This window comes from Ascidiella aspersa, chromosome 1 (assembly GCF_963924565.1).
Source record: "Ascidiella aspersa chromosome 1, kaAscAspe10.2, whole genome shotgun sequence".
In the NCBI taxonomy this organism is placed as follows: domain Eukaryota; kingdom Metazoa; phylum Chordata; class Ascidiacea; order Phlebobranchia; family Ascidiidae; genus Ascidiella; species Ascidiella aspersa.
In genome coordinates this window covers 12,762,653-12,789,141 of record NC_139447.1, presented here as the reverse complement: position 1 = coordinate 12,789,141, position 26,489 = coordinate 12,762,653, and the positions used below count along the sequence as shown (strand labels likewise).

At 42.2% G+C, this 26,489-nt stretch overlaps 1 protein-coding gene across 1 annotated transcript; it reads right to left on the bottom strand.

Annotated features, from left to right (window-relative positions):
* Positions 1 to 577: 577 nt before the first annotated feature.
* On the bottom strand, positions 578 to 25,457 carry LOC146167588 (uncharacterized). The gene is made up of 14 exons (XM_083386101.1): positions 25,355 to 25,457; positions 21,243 to 21,829; positions 20,841 to 20,931; positions 20,687 to 20,769; positions 18,697 to 18,782; positions 13,814 to 14,000; positions 13,282 to 13,437; positions 8,971 to 9,105; positions 6,877 to 7,051; positions 4,400 to 4,531; positions 3,750 to 3,857; positions 3,215 to 3,412; positions 2,206 to 2,716; positions 578 to 1,853 (listed from the first exon to the last, which is right to left on the bottom strand). Exons 1-14 carry the CDS (start codon positions 25,455 to 25,457, stop codon positions 1,022 to 1,024), a joined length of 3,384 nt encoding a protein of 1,127 aa, XP_083242227.1. The 3' UTR covers positions 578 to 1,021.
* Between the last annotated feature and the right edge of the window lie 1,032 nt (positions 25,458 to 26,489).

Here is a 26,489-nt window from a genome sequence, read left to right as displayed (position 1 = left end):
TTAAAATAACCCCAACTGTACCAATTTCATCGAGTCAGGCCCCGACTCTACAGCCTGTAGACCTTTTTCACACGTGTACGAAACTAAAACAAATTCAGCAATTTGCTTGTCCGGTGTCGTCCACCCACAATACATGGTTGGCAAATGTTATTCCACTATTTCAAATTTTTCGGCCTCATTAGTTTTGAAATTTAGACTGCGCATGCCCACGTTGGACTTTACTTTTACTTAAGTGTTACTCGAGTTCCGACTCTGTGGCCCTGGTTACCAAAGTATAAGTTATTGCTGTAACAAATCTAAATCTTAAAACTTAAAAATCGGTTAACGCGTTCCATTTCAAGCAATATTTCCCATAGCAAGCTACGTAGTTACTCAATTTTACTGAATGTATTAAACAAAAGCACTTAAATTTAGACTTAAGTCAAGGTCAAGTGGCTATAGTAAAGCTTAAGAAAAACTGCCTTAAATATACCTAGCCGATGTATAGAAGTAATATGCACTGTCCAAATAGCCTATCGACAAAGATAATAAGTTTTTTTAAATGTATTATATTTTAAGTTAAAAACGAGGTGAGCAACGATTGCTGGCATACGAAAAACAAGACAACGATTGGAAGACGTGGCAAGATTATCATTATTACCACTTTTTGAGTTTCGCAAGGCACAAGTGTAGAACATACACTTTTTCTTGTGCACTCCTTGACTTTGTTTGGTCGTTTTAACGCAACCAGTCAACTAACATGAGAAAAACAATAATAAACAAACAAACAAGGCAGCATGAAGAAGTAGTGGGTATTCAACTGGGAAACGAGAAGTCCTGTTTTACTTTTTAGTGTGGTAAATCGTTTTGTGAGCCTTGGCTATATTTATGCATTGCAAACGAGATTAATTAGTGCACTGTCCCGCTGCACTTCCGTAATTGTACAGCAAAAAAAACATATCACAATACTGCGGCGATAAAAATGAAACAATATCGATAAAGTAAAAAAAAATAAAAAAACAAGGCTTTAGGGAAACGGCAATCAAACGATCACCTCTTTAAAGGAGTCCATATAGACGGGAGGCCGTGAGGTTAGCGCAGCGTCGTTGTAGCAAGCCTTCTGTCCCTGTTGTGGAAAGTAGGGCGGTGGAGGCGGTCCGGTGGACAGGTGGTAAGAAATCGGTCTGCGTCGGTTCTCGCCGCCCTTGTCCAGTTTCGTGCGCAGCAGGACCTCGTGTTTGCGGGGTGTGTGTCCAGCGTTTCCGTTTGCCAAGGCCACGGCGTTGCCCGATGAGTGATGCTTGCCGCTGCGGATTTGAAGGTCGTTGTGGCGGTGGTTGCGCTTCTGCTCAGTGTTTTGACCGGCGTCACTTAATCTCTGGTGATACTCGCGCGGTGTCGTCTGTTTTTCCTGATCCTGCTGGTAAATGGTGTCCGCGTTCAGCGTGTCGGGGATGTCGCGATGACGCCGGCTGCGATTAAGTGGGCGAGCCGGGGTCTCGTACAGATCGTCGACGCTCTTCTTGGCGGTAAGCTCTCCGCCGAAATGGGGTCCATCGGGCATAGAAGAACCAGCAGCAACAGACGAGTCCTGTAGGGATTTGTGGCGCTGATGACGCTGGTGCTGCTTTCTTTCACGCCTCTCCGCCCTAGTCTCGAGTTGCTGGCCGCTGTTGTGCAGCGATGAGTCAATGCTACCACTCCGCTTCATATGGGACGAGTTGCGCTTTTTGCTGCGGTGGTGGTGGTGGCTGTGCTTGCGACCTTCGCCACTGTTGCTGTGCTTGCTGGGTGGTTTTCCAGTGACAGTGTGGCGAGGGTAGCCGGAGGAGTTTTGAGATGAACTGGTGTAGTCGAGGTCGGATGACTTTGTTCTAGAGGAGAAACAAATATTTTGTATAAAAAACGCATTAAACTTAACAAAAAGACTAAAATCTATAAGAATGTTGCTGCTACGATTTACATGACGTGAATATTTTACACCTAAACTTAGTAACTTGTAAGTGTCTTTAAAATATATGAGCTTTGTAATGTACTTATCTTTTTCCTTTCTTGATTTGATATGTTTTTTTTTTCGTTAAAGTGAAACATTGTTTACGAGAAAAAAACGTTATTAAATCGTTGGCAACTGATTTCAGTTAAGCTACTCCTCGGCCTGCCACAATTTCACTTTTAATCCATATTAACGAGGCTTTAGCTACGTTTTATCACGTTAAACTTCCATACCTTTCGTTTCCAAAAAAGATTGTGTTGGTGTCGTCGTAGTAGGTGCGGGATCCCTGGCGCCGCGGCCTGGTGACATACTCCGGGGTCGAGTTGCTGGCCGACAGGGCGGTGTGAGGGCTGAAGTTTTTGGCGTCCGTGCCGCTCGCAACGCTGTTGTCGCTCAGCAGACTGTCGTAGCTAGTCGTGCGCGAGCGCTGATCAGCGGCCGACTCTCGCTTCGACTCGTGCTTTCTGGTGCCGGATTGCCGGATGGTGGCCGACTTCTGCGATAGAGTGTTGGTCTCCAGCAAATGCAGCTCGCCGCGCGGGAAGTTGTTCGAGTTGGCGTTGCTGTTCGGCGACTGCGGAGTCTCTAACTCGGCGTAGTGCGCCACCTGCTCGTAACCTTCGTCCACGTCGCTCTCTGGTTTGTTTTCGTTAGGGTCGCTGAGTTTGATGTCACCGACGCTGTAGTGGTCATGGACGTCTGCCTTGATCGTTTGTTCGCTCTTGGCCGATTCCGAGGAAGTTTCTAGGGGAGAATTTTCAGTTAGTGGCTGTGCGAAGTTTATATTTCGTTATAAACATTTGTATTGACGTTGTACGAATGTGAGTTGATGCAGCAATTTTTGGAAAAAAACATGTCAAGATGGTTGCAAGCTGTCATATCTAGACCAATTTAATGAAATGTTACTGAATGGGGTTTCATGCCAACTCTACATAAATAATCACAAAGATAAACTTCGCATTACTCAATGCCACGTTTAATCTAAAGAGAGATTTTTTCTTTTTTTGTTCGACATGTCGAAATTTCCAAGTACACAGTTTCCGACTAGTTACCGCGATACTTGATGTGGTCCTTGACAAATTCTTAGCCCAATTAAATGGAGTGTGCCAATTATAATAACTGCCCTCGCAATTGGCAATTACCAAATGTTACAATTTAACGAGGTTAGTACATATCATTAAACTACATGTTGTTTGAATCCAAATGGCCATTCGTTGAAATGTTCCGGCAACTAAAGCTTACCAGGTTCGGCCAATGCCCCTGATACGTTCTCAGTCGATTCACAAGGACTGCCTTCTGTCAAATCTGTCACGCTCAGGCTCTTGTGCTGTGGTGCCTCCAAGTGTTCCTGTGTGACGTAGATGACCTTGCCACCCCTCGACGAAGTGCCCTGGGGACAGTCGCGTTCAATCGGATCAAAATCGTCGATGAATGCGTTGTCTGTAGAAGAAAAATCGAGAGTCGTTGAAAACAAACGAATGGAAATCCGATAATGTACTGCGGCTTTTGTGGTTACGGGTCGCTGGGTTTCCCTGAGTCACATGCGTGGAAAGAACAGCAAACAAATCTTGCAGTTTATTATTGCGTCAACATTTACCGTTTAGCACAAGCTAGCAGCTTGTCGTTATACACTGTTTTTGTTTATGTTTAAATAGTGGCGCGCTATCATCCAAGCAAGTTAAATTTTAGGGTTTGTGACCTTTCTTGAAGCTAAAATCTGTGCATTTCATAATAGAGGTCAAGGTAGAGTGAGCGCTTACAAACAAGTCAATCTTACCATCTTCTTCTTCCTCGGTCCTCTGCTTGGAGTCGCTTTCGATTCCCGATGTGTGTGAACTGCCGTGGCTGGTACTTGACGTGTACGACTTGTACAGCTTTTCGCTTACTATAAACAAACATAATCACATCTTAAAATACGTTGTAGTGTTTAAGCCAGTGATTCTCAACCTCTTATGGTCCACGGCACCCGTAAAAAAATAAATAGATTTTTGGCGTTTTTTATATAGGTCTGCCTAAGTAGATTTTTGGCATTTTTTGGGATATTTTACTGAAATGCCACTATAAATGGAACTGGAACAACAAAATTAACTTAAAACATGTAGGAAAATGTCACTTAGTGTAATGGTCTCTAATCGTACACAAATAGTTGTAGTAAGAAACTTACCAAATAAACAAAAATCAGATTCTTAAAAATTATCAAATACTTATCGCCACCGTTGAGCATTAGAAATGGTACACCAAGGCGCCGCGGCACCCGGTTGAGAACCATTGGTTTAAGCGTTAAATCAATAACACCAAGAAAATGACATCATAAGGTTACAAAAAAACACTGGATTAATAAGGGCAAAAGTTCGAGAAACAAAACTCTTTGTTAATGTTTGAACTCAAAATAATTAAAACAAGTAGTTTATTTATAAAGTCTCTTACCGTCTTTGTCCTTGGCAGAGGTGGGGCTCATATCTCCTTCCATGATAAGTTCACCGACCAATCTTTCTCCTCCCACGGTCATCTTTTCGAGATCTTGGCCGCTGATGTACGATTCGCGGTATTGGCGTCGACCTAAAACAGAATACGGAAAGGTATAGGAATGCAAACAGTGTTCAAACGTCAAACAAAGAAATCTAAATTATAAAGTACTTAAAGCGTATATATATATATATATATATACACATATATATATATATATATATATATATATATAACATTATGTATGTGCGTTTTCAATTGAATAGGTTAGGCAGGATTCAGTAAACACGCATACTTTATTTCTTAGTTCTGATGCTTTCTAAACAGACAGTAAACAGATCGATACCAAGTTTATGTGGCTGCCACTTGAACCGCCGTGACTCAACTGAGCGAATCAGCAAATTACAATTTTTGTGCGAAAATCGCATTTGTGGCCCGATTACCGCCACGTTAATCTCTCATTCTGCGCAACGAAACTTCAGCAACACTACACAGCGAAAAAGGCGCACTTGGCGTCGCAGGCTGATCTTTCGTTAAAGGTTGAAACAAAGGCATTTATTAATTTACCACTTATAAAAGTAGACCGCCCATTTTTGAACCAGGTTTTACTGCCAGTTTTCGCGTGGACGACGAATCATGGCGATCAGGGTAATAAACTGGTAAAACGTGCATAAAAAGGCCAACTAAATTCGGGTACAAATATAGCTTGGATGACTAAAATGGTAAGCGGCGGACTTGCCCGTAAAGACGTAAAGTGCCCGACGAGCTTATATCACAACTCATTCTCTGCGGTCAGCGGGCGGCCGTTTCTAAACGAACAAAACCGGATCATCTTTAGCGCAACATCGCCACGGCTCTTTTCGGGGGCAGCAAGCGGGCGCGGCCTGGTTAATCTCACGCACCACAAACACTCTCGCTCGCTTAACGCTGCAGGAATGCGCGGCCCTTGCCAACCAGGGCTTAGAATCCTTAGATAGAGATCAAGGGACGCCGGTCTGCTTCGGTTAATGGGGAAGCAAGATGCGCCGATAAACCAGCAAGCCTCGAAAACGCCATCAGCACGCGCTTGCGGCCGCGCTAAAGAAACTTGTGTAATGAGGGTGGCTTGGCGAACGAGTCGTATTGCGTTCGTCTACGTCATTGAACCAGCCTACCTTAACGGCGAAAATTAATTATCTATGTCAACTGCGTGAGTTATGATGGATGGTAGGATGTATTAATTACGCGCTGCCATCTGCTGCAAATTGATATTGACCTTATGCTGTGCAAGGCTATATTTCAAATGTTTGGAAACACAAAACTCAACGAGAGATGTAGGACCTGTTCTGTCACTGTGGATATCTCGCTTGTCAAAATACAAGCTTGGTCATCTACATTTAAAAGTCAGGAAATTCGCGCCGGAATAAGATCAAGCGTATTGTCGTTCAGAAAAATGCCCGTACCGCTTGCTCAAGAAATCTAAAAAATTCGTGTGCTTAGTGCTCATGTCGCTCGTAAAATGTGGGCAATTCGAGACGCGCCATAAATAGAGAAACGACGTCATCGCTTTTGCTTCTGCGTGAGAGCCATGTAGTAGCAAGCGACGGGGACAAACAAGAAGTACGGCCGTCTGTTTCGACGGACCTCAGTGACCCTTAAAACGGTCCGCCACGCCAGTCAAAACAAGAAGCAGCTTCTATGTTGAAAAAGTTGGCGTGTTTGCGCCCGTCCTCCCCACACATTATTCGGTGAAGTCTCTTTTCTCGAGGGCTGCCGCTGCTGCTTGTGTTTGCTACGCATACCGGGGACGGTGTAAACTCGAACACAACAAGATAAACGCGGCCAGCGGCCGATGCTTTTACAGCGCTTCCCTTCGCGATAATCGCCATGGACAACAAGCGAGCGCAACAAGACACCAAACTGATAGAGATATTGCCGGGCGTCGACAGAGGCGTCGGACGATTCGCAGAAAAAATAAAGGCCGCAAAGTGTTGGCTCCCTGGGCAGCCGCCAGCTTATCTATCAATTACCACCGCGCTGAATCACCGGCGATAGATAGGTTAAGCGTTTTTTGCCGGATGCGACGACATGTGTTGGCAATCGGGGAAACGACACTAACTCGTGTATTGCGCCAGCATTTTCCCATCCCACGGGTTAAAATACAAACAGTGATTCGTTGGGCGCTTGTTACCGTTCCTTAAAAAAGGAATGATGTAACCATCACACTCATCACAGTTCCGAGAATACGATTTGTCAACCTTCGCTATACAAAAAAGACACCGAGCCTTGCTTAGGTAACATTGCTACTTTTCAAACTAAAATATCGCCTAAAATGTTGACCACGGGAGTCGATGCAGCACCCGGTACCGCAAACAATCGGCGAGGCAGCAGTTTTGAGATAACAATGCCACCGACCGTGCCTCTCCATATACAGCAACAGAGCCTTTGTTATAACTCACCTTGTTTTCCGTCAGCTTTCCTCACTTGCTGTACGAAGGGAGTAAGGCTCATGTAGAGCGAGTGGGTCTCGCGCAACAAACGCAGCAAGTACTTGGAGCGGGACTGGCTGCCCGTGTAGTAGCTCAGCTTGCGACTGGCCGGCTGGTCCTCGGGGTAAATGTCGAAGCGGCGTGCCTGCGATTTAACAAGACCGTTAGTTTGCTACACTTATCGCAGTAAGTATGGCACAAGTCACATTACACACTACATAAGCTGTTGCTACCAGGCATAGTAATATAAACCGAAGAAAAATCAAATCATTTTAATTGAAATTTAAATTCAGTTACCAGAGGAGCTGTTTTTTTTGTTTTTTTTATGAGTTAGGACAACAGTTTCCCAAAGTTAGGCCCGCAAAACTGAATACTAAAATACGTTAACAAAGATAGGTGCTTTTAGTGGGGCGATCTATATTAATAAATTCCTTAAATGTTTTTTTTCATATTTTTGATTGTGGCTAATATTTTGTTTTTTCGCTATTTTGGGGACCAATAATATAAAAAAGGTAAGTATAAAATTTGACTGAGCGAACATTTTAAAATTGGCAAAAGTTTCCCAATTTAAAGAAGGTTCCTGAAGAGGTGCTATAAACTTCGGTGAACTAAAAACCAACAAAATGGTCAAACACATGCGAAAAAACACCGGATAAGCCGACTGACTCTGGACTGTGGACACTGACCACATGACAGCACGTTGCGGTAAGGTTTTCGCTCCAACGTGCAATTTGCCCAATACGCCGGTCGCACATCGCAATGCTAACCGGTTGAAATGGTTGTGAAGACTCTGACCTAAATCGCGGTAACAAGCACGTTGGTCGTTACGCGCGCTATTACGTTTTTGCTCTCGGTGTTATCGGCCTTGCTTTGATACGGAAGAGTGACCGGGCGCAAAGCCAATAATTTGTGTTTTCCAATCACTGACCATACAAGCAAAAGGTATGCCACGTCGCAACCGAGGACAAACACGAGAGAAAGGATTAGTAATCGTTGTGCCATTACTACTTTGGACATCGCCTTACTCTTTTGGTAAACGTTGTATTCGAACTAGGTTAGCGTGCTTAATACGTGACGTATCCACACCAACATCATTTTACAAGTATTTCAGGTTATATGGAGTTATGCGTCAAACGCCTAAACAAAATAATTCCTATCGGGGCATGCCCTAAGAATCCAAATTTGTCCTTAAAACTCTGTATTATTTATATTTGGTTACGTAAGGCGTACCTATTTCTTAGGGGGCGCCATAAGATAAACTACCATAAGCAGCGCCTTTGCTGAATTCAATTAGGCTCGCAGCCAAACGAAACATGTGGCACCGCGTCTGTATAGCTTCGTCGGACTTGCATCGCGAGGAATTCGTTTCAAGTGGCTAAAAACGCAGAAAACGCCAGAGACGCGGTTGGTGCCACCGCGTCAAGCTTGACTACACGTCGCGCATCCTGTTCAGTGCATTACGCAGTTATCAAGCAAGCCCAGCTCCGAACTTAACCCAAGGTTTAGGATTGGCCATCGCATAGGCAGCAGCAATGGGGTTATAGGGTTGCGTGACAAAGAGGAATTCGGGGGCGATTGCAGGGCGACCGAGCGGAACGCGTTTATCTGGACGAGACAAATCGCTGCGGCTTTGTGTCCGCTGGATTTCCCGTTGCGGCCTTATGCAGAACGGCACCTTGCTGTAACCTGTCTGCCGGTTTTCAAAGGCCAATAGAAGAGGGGCGTACTCTAAACACGGTTAACAAGAAACGGATCGAAATTCTTCGGAATCCTGATGTTTGTCAATGCGCGTGACGTGCTATAGGCTCATTTATTATAGGTTTATCCCAACCAAGTGGTCCAGATTTATGAATAAATCAGCACTTTTGATAAATTGTTTGTTTAAAGGGTATTTGCTATTTCTGACACAACATTTTATTTCGGTTAACCTTTTAATAAATAGAAATTCTTAAAATCGAGATTTGTTTGCTTTTCTATCCTTTTAAAACCAGGCGAAAACGCCGGCACATATTCAGTTGGTCGCAACATCAAAAGTACAGCGGCTAGCTATAAAAATGTAATTACTGTAAAGAAGAGACGCTTGACTTTTGCCCAGGGGAACTCGAAATCAAGTAGATGTGTTCCGTCCTTGACGTGGTGAATGCGAATTCCCTGGTGATAAATTCCGAGAATGACCGACGAATCAACTTCCCTCTTCGTCTGCAAAAAGGAAGTAGTACTGTCGGTTATTACGATGCATTGAAATAACTGGAGAATGAACTGTACGCCAATGTTATAGCAGGACTTAAAATTGACTCACCTGCAGGTAACAATTTGTAGAGCATGACACACCTAAACCGCATAGCGTGCAGCCAAAGCTCGATTTTAGAGAAAAATAGCATTTTACTCTTTTGAAGTGGCACAGTAAAATGCCACCGAGCATTGCATAATGGGCTTGTTGTAAGTCAACATAGCCACGTGAGTACAAGAGTGTTGATTACTGTGTGATCGTGTGCATTACTTTTACAACTTAAAACCCTTTCAATTCCCTAATCAAACGAATTGAATTTCGTTTGATTTTGATTAAAATGCTTTTAGGCGTATGGAATCGAATACAGTCGTGAATAAAATATGCCTTCTGCGGTGTACGTATTTTATGCACGGCTGAAATTATCCACCAGCAATCGAGCATCGCCAACGCGCCGTTTGATGTCTGCGCTCATCTATCGTCGTATTCTCGTTTCGGGCAATAAAAACCACGTATGAGTCGCCTATAAACGAAAGCAAATCATCTCGAGTTGCCTCACGCTGGGGCGTTGGGCAAGCGCACAGGTAAAAACAGGAAGAAGGGGATCTAGAGCTTCAAGTGAGTTTTCCGCGCATTGTTGCCCGTTTGCGTTTCAACTCTACTCGAAAAGTAGGGAAAGCGCGAAAGGCGTTTTTCTACCACTTGAAAAATAGATCACTTTTTGGAACTAAAACGATATATATGAAAACAAGCGTAAATACATATAGATATATCTGCATTTAATAAACGGATTTATAGTTCAAAGTTGGCGAACATAATTTATACATGCCTTGTTTTGTTTACTTTAATAAACCGCACTACCTCATACAAGTTTTAAATCACAAGTAAACGATGTTTCCTTAAGTGAGTCGATGGGAGATAAAAACGGGGCAGCTAATCGCTGTGCACAAATATATGCGTAACTCAAAAGGGGGGTCACAACACGACAGAAGTGAGCCCAAGATCGAAACACTTAAAAAATGGCGCTTGTCAATCTAATTCGTCACAGTTGTAAAGCGTCGTTAAGCGGCAAACAACGGGAACTTAAATCTGATGACGTAAGGTCGGGTTTCGGCTTTCGAAAACGGCGAAACGTTTGAAAGGGAACAAAAACCGAAAACCCCGAGCGGGACTCGGGTTACCGACGGTTTGTGTCGCAAACTTTTCGAATTGAGGCGAGGAATCGCGGGTTCAACTGCAGAGGCCGCCAACATGGCTTGTCACGCGACCTGGAGCTTCATTCCGCACAAAAAAGTCCTTCCTGTCTGCGGTTGAAATATCTTATGCAAGAATTTAAAACTGCGAGGACCGTCAATAAATCCGCAAGACATTGTCCAACAAAACGCGACATTTTTTTTAGAAATAGACACAGCGATAAAAACGTACGGTAACCAAAACATAGAACTTGCATACCAACAAAACTAGTTTTAACCTATTTCTCAAATATGTAATTGTTGTTATAAAACTAAATTACAGATAAAATAGGCGATTCTGCTTTATAGTAGCGACAGCAAACTATTAATGTTACATATTATGTGCAACTAAATAGAAAAATCGTTTTTTCTCTATTTGTTTACGAGGAATTTCGTGTACGAGCAACATAAGGCGCGATTGTAACCGGAGCCTAAAAAAAGAATACGAAAATGTCGGGCACGGCCGACTGTAACTCAGTTAGATCGCAGCGCTTGAAAACACAAACGAGGTAGCGACGCTCTTTGCAAAGCGGAAAACCGCCGCAAAATCACTGTACTTAAATAACAGCATTTCCCGCAACTTTTCGTCATGCTTGTTTCGGGGAGAATGGACTCCGACTGGCGAAGGAGGGCGCCGCTAATATTTTTTGCCTTTGTTTGGTTAACCAGTCTAAATTGCGCGACGGTGGTTTTGAGAAATATTCATTGTGCGAAACCGTACATACACTAAGGACGGGAGTGATTTTGAGGTGAGAAGAGAACGCTTTCGAAAATTATTACGTCACGTTTTTTAATGCGCGTCACCGGTTGGTATCATCATCAAAGTCTACCACGGTGACGGGTAGGCCGCCAAATATGCGAAAGAGAGAGTATATACGTGTGTGTGCTCAATGTCTGGCACAATTCCGCCATGCTGTGATTTGCTGCAAGGTTTAAATCACCGGAGCGCCGCCACACAGACTTCAACGTTATGACGACAGAGGATTTCCAGTCGTGAGGAACGGATCATTTTTATCGGAAAACTCGCTCTATCGAGGCGTCACGAGCGTCACGTAGTAGTCAGGTGCAAAAACAACCGGAAACTTGCGCTTGGTTTCCTTGTTAGCCGGGAAGCGCTATATACCGTGGGGCGCACACAATAAAATGCGGGGCAGTACTACATTACGTCAACGCACCATTGACTGCTGGTATTGTAACGATTCTGGCGCTGTGAACAACAATAACAGTGGCTGCGGTGAACTGTGCGCCTTCGCATCGCTTCAACAGCGAATCCAATTGAACACTACGTGAAGCACTTTGCGAGCAACTTTGGCACGAAGCAGAATTCACTCAGTCCTTGACACACACTCGGCCGATATGCTTGTAAGTGTTTCGGTGGAAATTGTCGACGATAAACGCCCGCCCAACGAGGTTGGCGAGTTTCACGCTGGTCACGATTTCGTGCGGCGCCGATTGGCGGTTCGACCCAGCCACATCTAACCGATGGCGAATTAAACACTTGTTGTGGAAAGAACAACGATGCCAAATCGTCTCTAATAACGGCGCAACGTCGGTTCAAGTGATTAAATTGATTGCCTTGTAACCGAGAAAACAAGCTCAGAGATTTTGGCGAAGCTGTATGCGAAAACTAAAGTATAAACAGCACTGTACAACAATCGGGCGAGAGAAGGTTGTACCACATTAAATTAATAGGTAAACTTGTAGACCGCATAGTGGATTGTATACCTTTTTGTGCGATACAAATTATTGTTTCGTGGGTAACCAAACAGTTTTAATCCTACCTAAGAAACGACTCACTCTAACTGGAAAGGTATTTCTGCGCAACAGGCAGTTATTCACGGTCTTCGGTCGATGAGGTTTAAACCTAATTATAAGCCACCCTCCGCCAACTTGACAGGAAGTAATCTAATTAAACTGCGAGGTCACCAAAGCGTCTCTTTTACCTGTTGAACCGTGCAAAAAAGCATCTATAAGATTAATTATCAATATTACTGAAAAAGTAAGGTTGACTCAACTGATTAACGAGGCACACAAGTCGCCAATTGTCACCTTAAATAAATCATAATGAAAATACAATCAAAGTTCAATTAAACTGTCGTGCCGCAGGTTTGCCTTGGACGGTTGATTTATTTCACTAAAAGGTTTACTTGAGCCGCCAACACCAAGCACTTCGTATTTTCAGTATTCAGTGAAACTTTACCAACAACTAAGTGCTGCTGCGGCACAAAAATCGAAGACGATGTTCGATCTGAATCAATTCGCTTTTAGGATTTCAAGCTTTACATGGGATCGCTTTGAACTGAGTGCCCCTTAACGAATTTCTTCGCCCACAAGCTGCCAATCCCGGCGTAATAAAGCAGCATTGTTACGTCACCACGGTCTCGTAAAAGGGCAATTGTGCGTCAGGGGGAGCAGTGCAATCGACCATTGCTGATGCTAAATAAAGTCTCAAAGATGCAAAATACGGAATTTCCGCTGCCCTAAGATCCGTCATTGTTTATAGTGTTTTATTGCGATTTTATTTTAATTGGTTAGAACCATACAACGATCTTTAGCGGCTAAAGCGCTTCAATACAATTGAATTAGCACGCTTTGGAATTGTGAAAATGGCATTTTCAGTGAGGTTTGATGGACCGGTTTTGTACGTGCTCCGAAAGCACTTGCCGTACTTTAATTAGATCTTTTTTAAGTATTTATATGTGCCAATTTAGAACAAAACGCCAGGCTTTCTTTTATTGCAAGGCTTTTGGACCGTTTTGCATTCGTTGTACAGTCATCATGAAAAAAATCAAAACCAACCAGGCTTCTTTTGTCTTCGTCCATTTTTAGCTATTTTCAGAACACTTAACGAGCCCATAAGCTTTGAAGTAGCCGCTCAACTTGTCACACATTTATTGCTACTGCCAAATTACTCACTTTGTAAAGCTTGTAGTAATGAACGGGGACATCATCGATGCACGATGCTCTGGTGATGTAATCGGCTTCGGCCTCAAAAGTTGACGTGGCCGCCATGTCTGCGTGCAAGGCAGGCAAGTGCGACCACATGTAATCCAGGGTCCACTTCTTCGAGAACTGTTTGTGACACAAAGAATGGGAAAGGTGAGGTTTGGGTAAAGAAAAAGCGACGAACTAAATGCGTACAGCACGCCGTGTCTTTGGCGGAATTCGAAAATTGCGGGCGGTGTGGCGGACTGGCAAGTAACTCGGTAATATCATTCCTATAGCAAAAGTGAATTTCGGGTGGAATTTCAATTACTAGCTGCGAGGTATATCGTCTCTTAACAGAGAAGAACGATCCCAGATCTTAAATCGAAATACTATTGAAGAAGCGCCCGGAGTAATAGGCGCTCGATTAGTCATGAACACCTTGAATACCATCGCACTTTCCAAAAGTATTTTAATTAAATTTAACCTCAGCCGGGTGCAATTTCGCTAAGTGCCGACTCACCCATGCGGGCACGTGCTCGTTGGGGTCAAAGTATCGCCCCAGGTGCACTTCGGGGTCGAATTTAGCGAGGTCGACGTGGAGCGAGATGCCGGCAAGCGTTAGGATCTCCTCGTCTTGGGAGGGCACCTTGGATTGAAGCAGGTTCTTCTTCAGCTGAAGGTAGTAGTGGTGGCGCGAGTTCGGGTCTCTGGAAAGGCAGAGTTTGACGTTAAGATTGTGTTGTTTAGCTGTTGTCCGCCGCACAAGCGTTTGCTCTTGTTTGGCAAAATTGGTTCGCCATCAGACTAAATCAGGGGTTCTTAAATTTTTTTCCCTTATTACACATTTCTGCCGAGAAGTGCCATTACCCAAAATCTAATTTTATCTATTGATTTGGGATTTTGATTTTAAAGCAACACTATGACGAAACAATTCTAAAAATGATAAATAACGCTGTGATTGTTTGGTTGTTTCAAACGGACTTAAAGCATCAAAAAATGTAAGTAGAAAACTTTACCACTTACAGCTGTGACATTGTTTGTTACAAATAATTCTAAATATTCTGGTTCAGCTGATTACCCACCTGCTATCCTGAAACTACCCAAATGTGGGTAATTACCCATAGGTTAAGAACTACTGAACTAAATGGTGTTCTAAAATCTTAGAAAGTGTTCTGTTAAATATGAAATCATGTGGGACTGTTGGACGACAGATGTATTGTAAAATTGACAAGCTTCCGCACAACCGTGATTCATTAGGCCAAAGTAAGTGAAAAAGCAATCCAAACACACAAAATAAACGAACAAACATACTGTTTAATCTCCTAAGAAATCGCGCGTCATTAGTGACAATGGGTGATCAAATAGCTCGATTATCGTAACATTAGTAAATTCTAATTCGATTTAAAAGTGTACTTAACCGTTCGGTGCTAATTGGACAAACAAATGTCTCTGCCGATCGCAATTGCAATCCAGAGGAGCCGTGAACTGGTAAACTTGTACGCGCGTAAACAAGCACTCGAGTATGCACTGTGCAACTGGTCAATGCACAAAAGAGAACAATGAGCTGGTCTTGCAGGTCGCGTCTCAATACAAAGCGCGTTGGGAGGGCGGCGGTCAATTAACGGACGAGTGCATGACAAACAACACACATTAGCGGACAGGTGTCAGTACACAAACGCGAACGAAAGGAAAATAAATTCAGCGAAAACATAGCTGACGTTTGTTGCTTCAGAAACGTCGGCGCCACAGCCCAACAAACTAATTTCTGGAAAATCTATAGGAGATGGGTGTAAAGCTAAAACGTCTAACATATTGTTTTGCAAGAGTACAATGTTTCAGATACACCTTCCTTTACACCACACAGGGCGTTTTGAAAGCACTGGGGACGATTTCTACATATTTTAAGTCACGCTGCGATACGTACAAATGGTACAATTCAATTCTTTTCCGAGGCATAAATCTGTACAGCGGGGTTGAAACAGTCGTAGCGTGATTTCTCCAAACTAGTTAAAAATGTAAAAAAGCCCGGCTCGACTGGCATATTTTTATGGCGAATCGCGTGGGCACTATCACAACAAAGCGAAGGTCCCCGTCCATCCCTGTAGGTTGGCTTCGAGTGCGCCATTAAAACACCCCATTGTGGCGGGAAGGCCGTTCGCGGTCTGTTAATCTCGCCCTAAGATGACAAGTTGATATTGGCCACAATGGCATTCCATCATATCGCGGCCAACGTCGGTACTTGCGAGCGCGCGCCACGCCAAAGCCGATTTCAAGTGAGTGGCCTTTCATGCGAGATGCCGCTGTCTTGTGAAGTGGTTTATTGTTCTATAGTAGTGTGAATCTCTCGATGGCCGTGTTTACGCTCGCGGTCCATCTTTGCACAAAGTGACACAAAGCCAGTGGAAAGCGAAGCGTTTCGATCCTAACTTAACTGCCAAGTTCTGTTGACAGGGAAAAATCAATTGACAGCATCGAACTGTGAACTTTGACTGCGATTTTGCTCGTTTAAGTAATTTTATTCGGCCCAACGTTGCGCATACATAGTGTAGTATGTTTCTCAGTATGAACTCATCAACTTTACAAATCGCAACTTCTGCAAATTCAAATGAAAATGGGCAGTATTCTAATCTATGTTGTGTGCTCAATGCATCTAGTTTCCTTTAAAATAAAAATTTTGCAAATTTAAACAAAATGAACATAGTTTTTCTTGCGCTTGCGCGATAAGACAGGATTTTAACGCACGAGTTTGCTCGAGCAAGTGTTTTCAAGATTATTGTTTAACTATGTCACGTTATGACGTTACTTTGTGATGCAATCTGTGAAAAAAAATATCTTAGTCCCGCTCCAGACAACTAGGGCAAAAGGCAGATATCATTTTTTTGACTTTTGTCGAAAGCAAGCTTTGCAAGGGTTCCGCTGTGTCTATCGTTTAAAATTCCAGAGGAATCGATGCAGAACATTCAGGTCACCTGCATGGGCCGCGCAACACCGCTTAGGTACTTTGCAGCCCAAGCGTAAAACGTAGGGATCCAATTTCGTGCCGGGGTCATTTGGCTGGCACAACAGCAACTGACCCGTGGCGACGCAGCATTGTGATCTGTCCGTTGCTTCTCTGTCAGTGAACTAGGATTCAAGAAAGCGCACAGAATTTTAACTTGAACGTGTTGTTGCTCGTTGCGTTTATTTACCAGTCAACACACGAGGCTGGGTAATCGCCGACACAATTTTCGACGCGACTTACACAACGACGAGATTTACGGCGGAGGTAATCCCGCAGATTGCCGCCGTGAGAACACACCAGGACACGACGTACAGCAGCGGACATACCGGTCAGCCCTTTCGCAAGATTTCGCCAATTAGCAGCGCTGTGCGTTCTCTCGCTCGTCGTCTCGAGGATTAATTTCGCACTTCGCGCAAAATCGCGCAATCAATAAGGCGTAGAGATTAGCCGCGACTATCTTCACACACGAGTACGACTACACGTATTTTTTAATACGCGTGACGACACAATACACATTTGTCGCGGTGATACGCGCTTTGTAGTGGTGTGCCGATAACTGCTGCTGACGGGGACACGATTATTCATATCGCGTATGTATAACGTTGCACATGCGCCAGTCATCTCCGCCGCTATTTGCCGCACAATGTATTAGCGTTGTTGTGAAGTATTCGCAAAATCGCATTTCAAAAGCACTCGAATCGCATTGTACGACACATTTTACCTTGAATAGCCACAACTGCGATTACAAGACGTGATTAAACTACAAAAATGATTGATTCTTAAAGCAGCACAACTCATGCCGCGTTTTTCAATTACAAACATTTAATACATTTCGCCTTTCCAGTCATAAAGGAAATTAACAGTAAGTCTCTAACTAACTTGGGTTAACTGGCAACATTTGTTTGGAAATCGTTGTCAATTATTAATTTAACGGCAAAACAAAAACTGTGCATCAGTTATGGGCAATTAATCAAAAGTATAGGGTCGGGCAACTGCCACACAATGCACTATCCAGTGACGAACGAACAAACCTGTTAACCCCAGGAAAAGTCCGAACTTACCCTAGTTACCAAACGTGATACAAGCGAAAGCACTAAATAATCGTGGCGCTTAAGGTGTGGGTTGAACACGTGCTGCTGATAGCAAAATCACCCTTTTAAAGCGCGCAAGATTACGACAATTTAAGATTCGAATTGCTTCCGATTATACGTTGGCCAAGCGTTAATAGGCAACTTTAAAATCGGTTAACACGGCTTTCCGTGTAATGGTTAACAACAGGTTTTGTTGAGTGACCTAGCAGAATGAAATTGTTGTCGTAAGTTTGATGAAATGTGCATAAAAATAGCAAAACAGTTTTTTAATATAGGTATGCCTAACTTCAATGGTAATCAAAATTTGTCATATTAAAACGTAGCTAGGCAGCAGCTTAAGATACTGAAAGGTAAAATCGGGGTCACATTACATTTTGGTGAGTGTATATATGCAGAAATTAGTGAATTATGAGGTTCGGGGGCGGGCACCTTGACTAATGGTGCTCGTATGGCGAAATTTTACCCGATGAATCACGGCGCGATTTGCGTGACTGTACAGCGCTGCGCACCGTCAGTTATGAGAGAGTAGGACAGGTGCGTTACGTCACTCATCAAAAATGCCACCCTTGCCGAAGCACTATTCATGACACACGCGCGCGATTGGCGGTTAAGCGCTTGTACCGCCCATAGTTAGCGTGATATCGCGCGTCCCAATCTATACTACACGGCGCCAATGACCGGCACAAAGGACCAGTCAAAGGGACGATTGGCGCTTTGGCGATGATTTCTCATAACAATGCGCCCAGGTGCTGGAATGGCGGTCGCCTCACAATAGGCGAGCTTTTCTGGGCGTTCTAAACTCTCTCGCGGTAAGGAGGGCTTTTGCGAGGAACCGTATTGTCGGTTGGCGGCTCACAATACCCGCCGGCGATATTTTCCAACAACATATGCAACGCGCGCCAATGTTTCCGCACGAAATGAGTTGCAAGTTTGCTCACGTCCGAAATTCTGCATGTTTCAGACGACGAACGCTTTTGCGTGATGGAACACAAAACAATTAAAATGGTTTTCGTGAAATACGCTCGGGCCTAAATATGATATATGCGATCAGGAAATCCTAACACGCAACTTGGATGATAATCGGATCAGCACCAGCACGACTTCTACAGTTGGCATGGGATTAGGTTATGCGTTTGGAAGACTTGTAGAAAACATTGTCTCAGATATAAACCGCTGGGGGTCCTATCCACAAAATGATGTTGAACATTTGGCTTTGCAACACTTTAAAAGCGCCCAACATAGATTTAAACAAAAACGAAATAGTCAAACTTTTTAAACGGGCAAATCCAACCACCATAAGTCGCGGCTTACCGTATTAGCTTCGGATGCTCGACAAAGTATTGGACCTGGAACTGAACTGTGAAAATGGATGAGGGTTGCACGCTGAGGTCGCTGTCCTGTAATTGCATTATATGTCATTTAATGTATGTTTAGGTTCCAGGTTTGTTTTAAAATTTGCAAGTAGCACTGATAAAAAAACTTTTACAGCGTTTACAAAACTACTTTATTTAGTGATACGACACCATCAGTATGCGTGACCTTAAGGGTAAACATGTAAAATAAAAATTAAGGGTAAACATGTAAAAAAATGTTAATTAGTTCGACACGACTAAATATTGAATCCTGCAAACACGCAATAGAATCAATCTATTTTGTTTCTTTTAATGAAGCGGGATATTTATTACCGCAGTTCTATTATGGCGTTTGAAAACAACAATAGCTGCGCTCTGACGTAATATTGCGTGCCCCGAATATATTGTTGCCCAAAATAGCACGAACACGCCTCGCTACAAATGAAAAGCCGACATTGAAGCAGCGGTTTCAAGGCGCAATGGCACGCCAAAACAGAGAACCTATCTTTAAATAACCAGCATAGCGGGATATCCTCTGGAAAAAGACACAAACAGCGTAGTTTGGTCTCTTTTAAACAACATGGTATTGTCTGTATTGATTTTGTACTCATGATATCCGCGGTAAGTTAGCGTTTCCTGTTTCAGGTTGCGACGAAACAGAATAAAGCGAAGTACATGCTTCGCAGAAGAATTAGAACAGTGTGTTACAAATCCCCTGACGGGCGACCACTTAAGGACTTTCCTCGGGAGAATTACAGGATGGGTGGCGACCAAAAATTTCGGGAGGTCAAGCCTAATTAGCGCGTGTTTGATGGTGTCACAGGTTGGCGTAATTATCGGCAGCGGAAACGCAGCATTGACCCCGGGGCCCTTGCAAGCCGCCGGCCAATCGCTCACAGTGGGTCGTTACCGGTTTTGACGTTCTGCGTCAACTAGCTGAACGCGCACGTTAAAAAACCTAGTGATATTCAGTTGGATCGGGCATTGCTGGTCAATCGCTCTGACCATTCTGCGCTCGCTATGCCCACACGGGCATATTGCCGCGAACATTTTGAACCGAACGCCTGTTATCGTTTGCTCTGCGGCTGACATACTTGGAAAGGAGGGCGACGCCACGACAAGCGCGCTAATGAATGTTTACGAGCAACTGCGGAATGCGCAGAGAGCTAAAGTTAACCCGAACTGCGCTGATAGTCTTAAAGAGACCAAAGCGGAAGCGGCAGCTACTGGGAGGAATGTGGCAAGACAATGGATATGTTAAAACATGTCCAGCTTGTCCGCTGCTGTGACGTCATTGCCTGTCTATATGATGTAGAATACGGTTGTTGCAATTTTGCCAAACAGAAGCGAGTAAAACGCCCCTCTTAAACACATGATTTGATTCAAACGCATGAAACGTATGCACCAAATTTACACTTTATCCACTTCTAATCGAAATGCGATTAATTGATATGCAAACTCGTAAATCTGCATTTCAGCTAGTCTATTCAGCCCTCCTTAGATATCACAAATCGGGATCAGCCATTCTTTAAAAACCCGAGTAAAACCGGAAGATTAAGTTGATACAATGCTTTCGAGCACCCTACTCAACGTCACCGACGCGAGCGGCTCAATAGCCCGTCGGCCAAAGGATATAAACTTGAGTTCGGTGAAAACAAAGCGCTTTGGGAATGGCTCTCTTGTTTGCGGTTGCAATCCGCCTCTCGATTGCGTATAGTACCCTTTGACACGTGACGGCCACGGTTCAAACAGCCACGGTGTCGGGTTTGTGAGAACTCGTTTTAGGGAATTGAAGTGGCAGCGACTGCGCGATGCCAAGTACAACGTTTGAGAGGGCGGCGCGCGACTATTGTGCAACTGTAACTTGCTTCACTTTCAAAACCACAAAACATGCCCTCGACATTTCGGCACGGCAACCCTAAATTCGTTATAAGATTAGCGTTTCTTACCCTTCGCCTCAATTCCTTTCCCCATTCCTTGGGTGCGTATTTGTTTAACCTTTGTTTGGGATCCATGAAGCGGTGCTCGTTTTCTGGAAAGATAAGTTAATATTGGAAATTGTCCAAGCGTGGTGTAAACGGCAATACTTTCCCAAATACTCACCAATAAAAGCAGATAATCCAAAAAAGTGACTTTCCTTAATAGAGTGCAGAGCACAAACTTGGTCAAACACATCTTTTGTGGTAGCCTTCGCCTGGTAGAAAATAAGTATATGGTGAACGCAAATCGCTACACATGATATATCAGAACAAGGCAATGTGGGTCATAAGTCTAGAGTTTTGGAGAACCCTTACTTAGATGTTAGACAGGCGGAGGGTTGAGGTTCAATTGCTAACATTTAACAATAGTGTATTGATGAACGCACCGCTTAATATAACCTAACATAATATGTTAGAGCCGCCAAACTCCTCATTTAAAAAAATAAATTTTTGAAAATAAATGTACACCTCTTAAGATAACGATTATTTCAAAGCAAGCACAAAACATTGTACGAAATCGACCTACGTCAAAAACGAGGAGAATGGATTCCCCGGTTAAAAGGTGAACGCGGACGGGTTTCTTGCCAGGACTGGTTTTCATTTTCGCAGTAACCTCGATGTTGGCCGGTCGCTGTTGGGTGGACTTGCCGTCGACGATTGGCCTTTTGCTTTCACTGCCCTTCAGGTCTTTGTCATTCGACGAAGGTTGGTCGCATTCGAAAGAGGGGCAATCATCCGTGGACGCTGCAAAATTTTCACGAGAGACTGCGACAGGCGATATTCCAGCAACTGTGGTGCTGCTGCTGTTACTGATGTTTAGAGCGGTAATTAAGGTTGGGTCCTGCTTTCGACCAGTATACGCAAAGTCTTTGCCGGCTACTTTACGCTGTCTTTGCGGCGAACTGTCGATGTCGTAATTGTAATATCCAAAATTCTTTCTGACAAAACTGTCACTACTTCGCGTTGAAGTAGCAGCACTCTCGAGGAAATGGTCCTTGTTTATGTGCTTGTTTTTAGCGTTCAGCGAAATAAGTCCAGTGCAACTGAATAAGGATAGGAAACAAATTAACAGGCTGTAAGCAATTTCGAGCACTAAATAAACACTACAACACACTTGCCGCGGGAAAGTTAATTATAAATTTTGATATTACTCTACGAAAGTAAGTCACACATTTATCTTGCACTATCGCCTATTAATTTAATATAAAGTAAGTCTGAAGTTTGGAACGGCTAGGATTGCTTTTCTATGTTCTTACTATAGACAAATATTTATAAAATGTCGGTTGCATAACTAAATGACAACGTTTACTGTTACCAATGATCCAGGTATAACCGGAAAACACCTGCATCGCTTCACCGCTTTCTGTTTTCTTATAAAGCTATATATTTATACTCCAGGTGCCAAAACAAACCGACACTGTCGTCGAACAATGAAAAATTCAAACAACGCATAAACGAAAACAAACGCGGAATCCTATAGTGATCTGCGCTTCGGCGACTTGTTTCAAAGCATTCTGAAGCTCCTCACTCAGACGCGCAGCCATTTTTTCTCTTTTGAGCACAGCGCCTTGCGTTTTTCTCTTTGAGCGAGTGCTGATGACCTATTTGACGGCCCAAAGCAATGATTGTTTTTCAGCTAAAACCTCGTCGTAGTATTCACTCGAGCTTTTATCGCTGCCCATCTTTTAGAAAAGCGATTAAACATGCGCGAGGACGAACAAATTATAAACACAAAAACAATTTTTTTTTAAATATTTAACATGTAGCCAATACTAGAATAATATTATCAGGACAAAATCAAACTTTTAACAGTTTTTATATTCTTACATGTTTAATAACGTAATAACATTATAAGACGAAACAATATTTGAAATAGCTCTACTAACTAGAAGAACGATGCCTTATAAAACGAGATTGCTATTATGGTATTCACCACTTTAATCTGTTAATGAGTTATACTTACCATGTAAGTACCGGGGATGCACAAGGCTTCCTCCCTCCAAAAAATATATTTTGCTATCTTCAACTATCTAAAATTTATTTTCAATGCAATGTTTTGACTATTTCAAAGAAATCTGATCAGCCTAAAGGCGCCGTGTAATGTATTTATTACCTGTATTATGTGTCCTCAAACTAGCGCTGTTTGGCATCAAACTTTTTACAAATGTCATTTCTGCTAAATTATCTAGAAACACCTAACCAACTTTTTAGAACGAGATTAACACAATGTATGCTTTTCTTTATGTTTGCGTTTTGCTCTTCATGCCAACTTTTTGTGCGCTTTCGGTCTAGCCATTCAGCTGTGGTGTTAATGGCCTTCATAGATACAGTATCTAGTAATGTGATCTTTTTAAGAGTTTACTGTATTAAATCTGTTTCTAGGTAAAAAAATAAGTCAGTTCCATCTAAATTTTTTTCGCTTTAACGCCAGTAGTTGCTTCAGTTGCATATCACACAGTTCGTTTGAAAACAACACGCATCTTAAAATAACTCGATTTGTTACGTCGCATCATTATGTAACTTTGGAAGTTATGTCTGAAATTTTGATTTGTCGCCTGAACAAAAATCCTGTATCCGGCCCTGATCCCTGACCCTTTAACTTGGCACATATTTTTAAAGAAAGCAAACAGGCACGCAATTACGAAGTTCGTTTCGAAGTTGAATTACCATTGTAGAACGCACAACTGTTAAAAAAGGCGATCAAATGACACATTTTCGTACTCGTTTAATTGATTAAATACACGACAAAATTAGCGAGAAAACCACAAATTTATTGTCTTGCCTTTTTATAGAGTCGATAAGATCTTCCGAGCAGTCTTTTGTGTGAATGCCGATGCAACCACATGTCAAACAGGTGATCTCTCGAATTACGTTCTTAGGTGACACAGGATTCCACTTAATTACGCTGCTGCCAGTCGAGGAATTGCTTGATTCCGTTCGGCTGCTGGTTGGCCGAGATTGCCTAGCCTTCTTTGAATTTACTTTCACATTTTCCATTTGTTTTACAGCGTACTGCAGCTAAAATATAGTTGCGAAGTTAAAACTGATTTACAAAATTTAAACAATAACCACTCGTTGTGTTCATGAAACCGGTGGTTCACAGTATAAGAACAGTATTTGATAAGTTTGACTAACGTTAGAGTACCGTACCGCTACTTTAATTTAGCCAGGGTTCTATTAGGCCTACGACTTTGCTTTAATAACTTCTCGCCTTAGTGACAACCAGTTACCTGCTTATAAGTTGCTAGCATTGAAATGCACTGAGGCGGTACGTTTAAACAAAGTTACATACTTCATAGGGCAAACCATAGCCAAGCTTTGTGTTTGTCCTATGTCGGTAAGGAGAATTTATTGGTGTTTTAAATTCTTGAAACGGAATTGTTTAGAGACACAGCAAAAAAGCTCGAGTTGCGTATATTATGAGAGCATTTCCACAACAAATATTGGCTTGTCGCCTTACGCGCTGTGCCTAAAATATGCTACAGGCCTAAAATGAATATGGCCTCTTACAACAAATAGTCGGCATTCAAAGTATATTAGTACAGTATTAAACTATTCTAACATATTTTACATATTGCTCAAACTCTAGTCTGCGCAAATGCTGACAATCATGCTTTCCGTCGATTTTTGCTTTATAGGCCTACATTCAAAGCAAATTTGAACCATGAACATAGTCTGATTTTATTGTCCAAAAGTCAATAGAAACGAAATTCCTTCTTACAACACCTTAATGTTCGTGGTCCTGACTTCTGCCATTACAGTTTTTCCATTTAAGTTTGTTGTCGCAGTAAACATACCTTTTAAATCAAGATGATGCGATGTTTGCACATCGCTCGTGATTTTTACATTGGCACACCTAGGTCGACCGTTCTCAAGTAAAGTTTTAAACTTTTATTTTGTCATTTTGTGTTTTAATGACTTGACTTGACTTAAGTTGAGTCAAATTACTTGTGTCGAAAAAAGTATTTTCCTTTAACATTTTATTATAAAATTGAGCTACTTATCTTAACTTTTGCACTTAAAAGCATTAGATTGCTTTATGTTGTTTTTTGTTATTTTTTAATTGAATAATTATCACCGTGTAACACGATTTTTGTTCCCGGGTTCTAATTTATATTTCCTGATCTCTCTCACCTAGAAACTTCCAAAAATCAATATAGTTCATTCCAAACATTGATTTTGTGGTTAGGAGGGTAATTTTTTGAATTTGCTAGTATGTGCAAGTGCAATATTGTGCATGGTTATACTAATTTACCCTATAGGAAATGGATATTTACCAAACTGTCTTCATTTTAGAGTTGCTCATTTCTTGGGGAGGGGGGGGGGTTAGGCACTGGCAGTTCATCTGAGTGTGGCACCGGAGCTATTGAGGAAGGAATATTTGGGTAAGCAATAGCAGGAGCGTTTTTTCCAGCTCTGCGTCGGGATGGATTAACCATACAAAAATAGCAGTCATCTGTGTGGTTCGTTGGCTCCCGCCATACCCTTGGAAGAGCAAACTTCATCGCCCTTTTCTCCCCTCGATACCAACCTAAAACCAATAACCAATTCTTAATTTGCTGTAACCATAAACATACAAATAGATCAATTTCAATATAATTAAGATTAGCTTAAATAATATGATCGATGAAACCTTACCTTCCAAAGTCTTTTTGCAGTAATCGCAAGAAAAATGTGGTGCCCAAGGTATGTCTTTGTCTCCAACAGGCATTCCAAAATAAGCATTGTAGGCTTCACACATCTTAACGGAAGCCAAAACTGAGTGCTTCTTCGCTCTTGTCTTAATAAATTGTCCACAAATGAAACAAAACGCACCAGCAGAATGTTTGCAGCTTCTAGGCATTTTGAAAAAAAGCACTCAAAATGTTGTCCAATTAAAGAAAACGTTAAAAAATTATCAATTGCAAATCATAATATTTTCTATACAACACCTCGAAAATCAACCCTGTAAACAGAAGTATCTATAAAATGGCAAATATTGCAGAGTATATTTACATTTAAAAGTGATTAAGAGTATATTTACATTTAAAAGTGATTAACATCCATCTTGGATGCTCTTTAGCCATATCTTTGACATCTTTTCTCAAAAATATTGCGATTTTTGAATTTCATTCTCTAAACCACAAAAACAAAGTTTATATGAAATAAAGTTGATTTTAGACATTTACTGGTCCTAAGCAATAGGGAAAAATCGATTAGAACCTGGGAACAAAAAAAAAAATTTTTTGTTACATTGTGATTATTATTGCTCATAATAATCGGACGAGTTTACCACTTTTAATAGTTTATCGTTTTATTGTTATATAAGTGGTTGGAGTTGGAGAATAACTAATGAAATGACCAGGACTTGACTTGGTTAACTAAAGACTTAGAAAGCACAATCTGTATGTTGTCTCAACAAACGTAATTGTTTATCCAGCGGAGTTCCAATCGTCAGTATTTTATTCTGCTACAATATCCGATTTGGGGGAATAAAGTACGGCCGGCGCGTTTGATAGCAATTATCACATGTAGGCCTATCGTGTAATACAAAAATGTAGAACCGCGATAACTTTTATTATTTATATCCAAGTTAACAACATTTTTAATACTGAGACATTTAGCCTACATTATCAATGTTATGTCAATATTTTAAAATACGTAAAATATTCGCACCTGGCTCAAAAAATGCATTAATGGGACGCTTTATCGCCTATGGGTTACCAAAAACATGTTTAACCAAGGTTTTTTACGGAAATATAGTGGAGAGTGGGCTTCAAAGCGCCAAATCAAT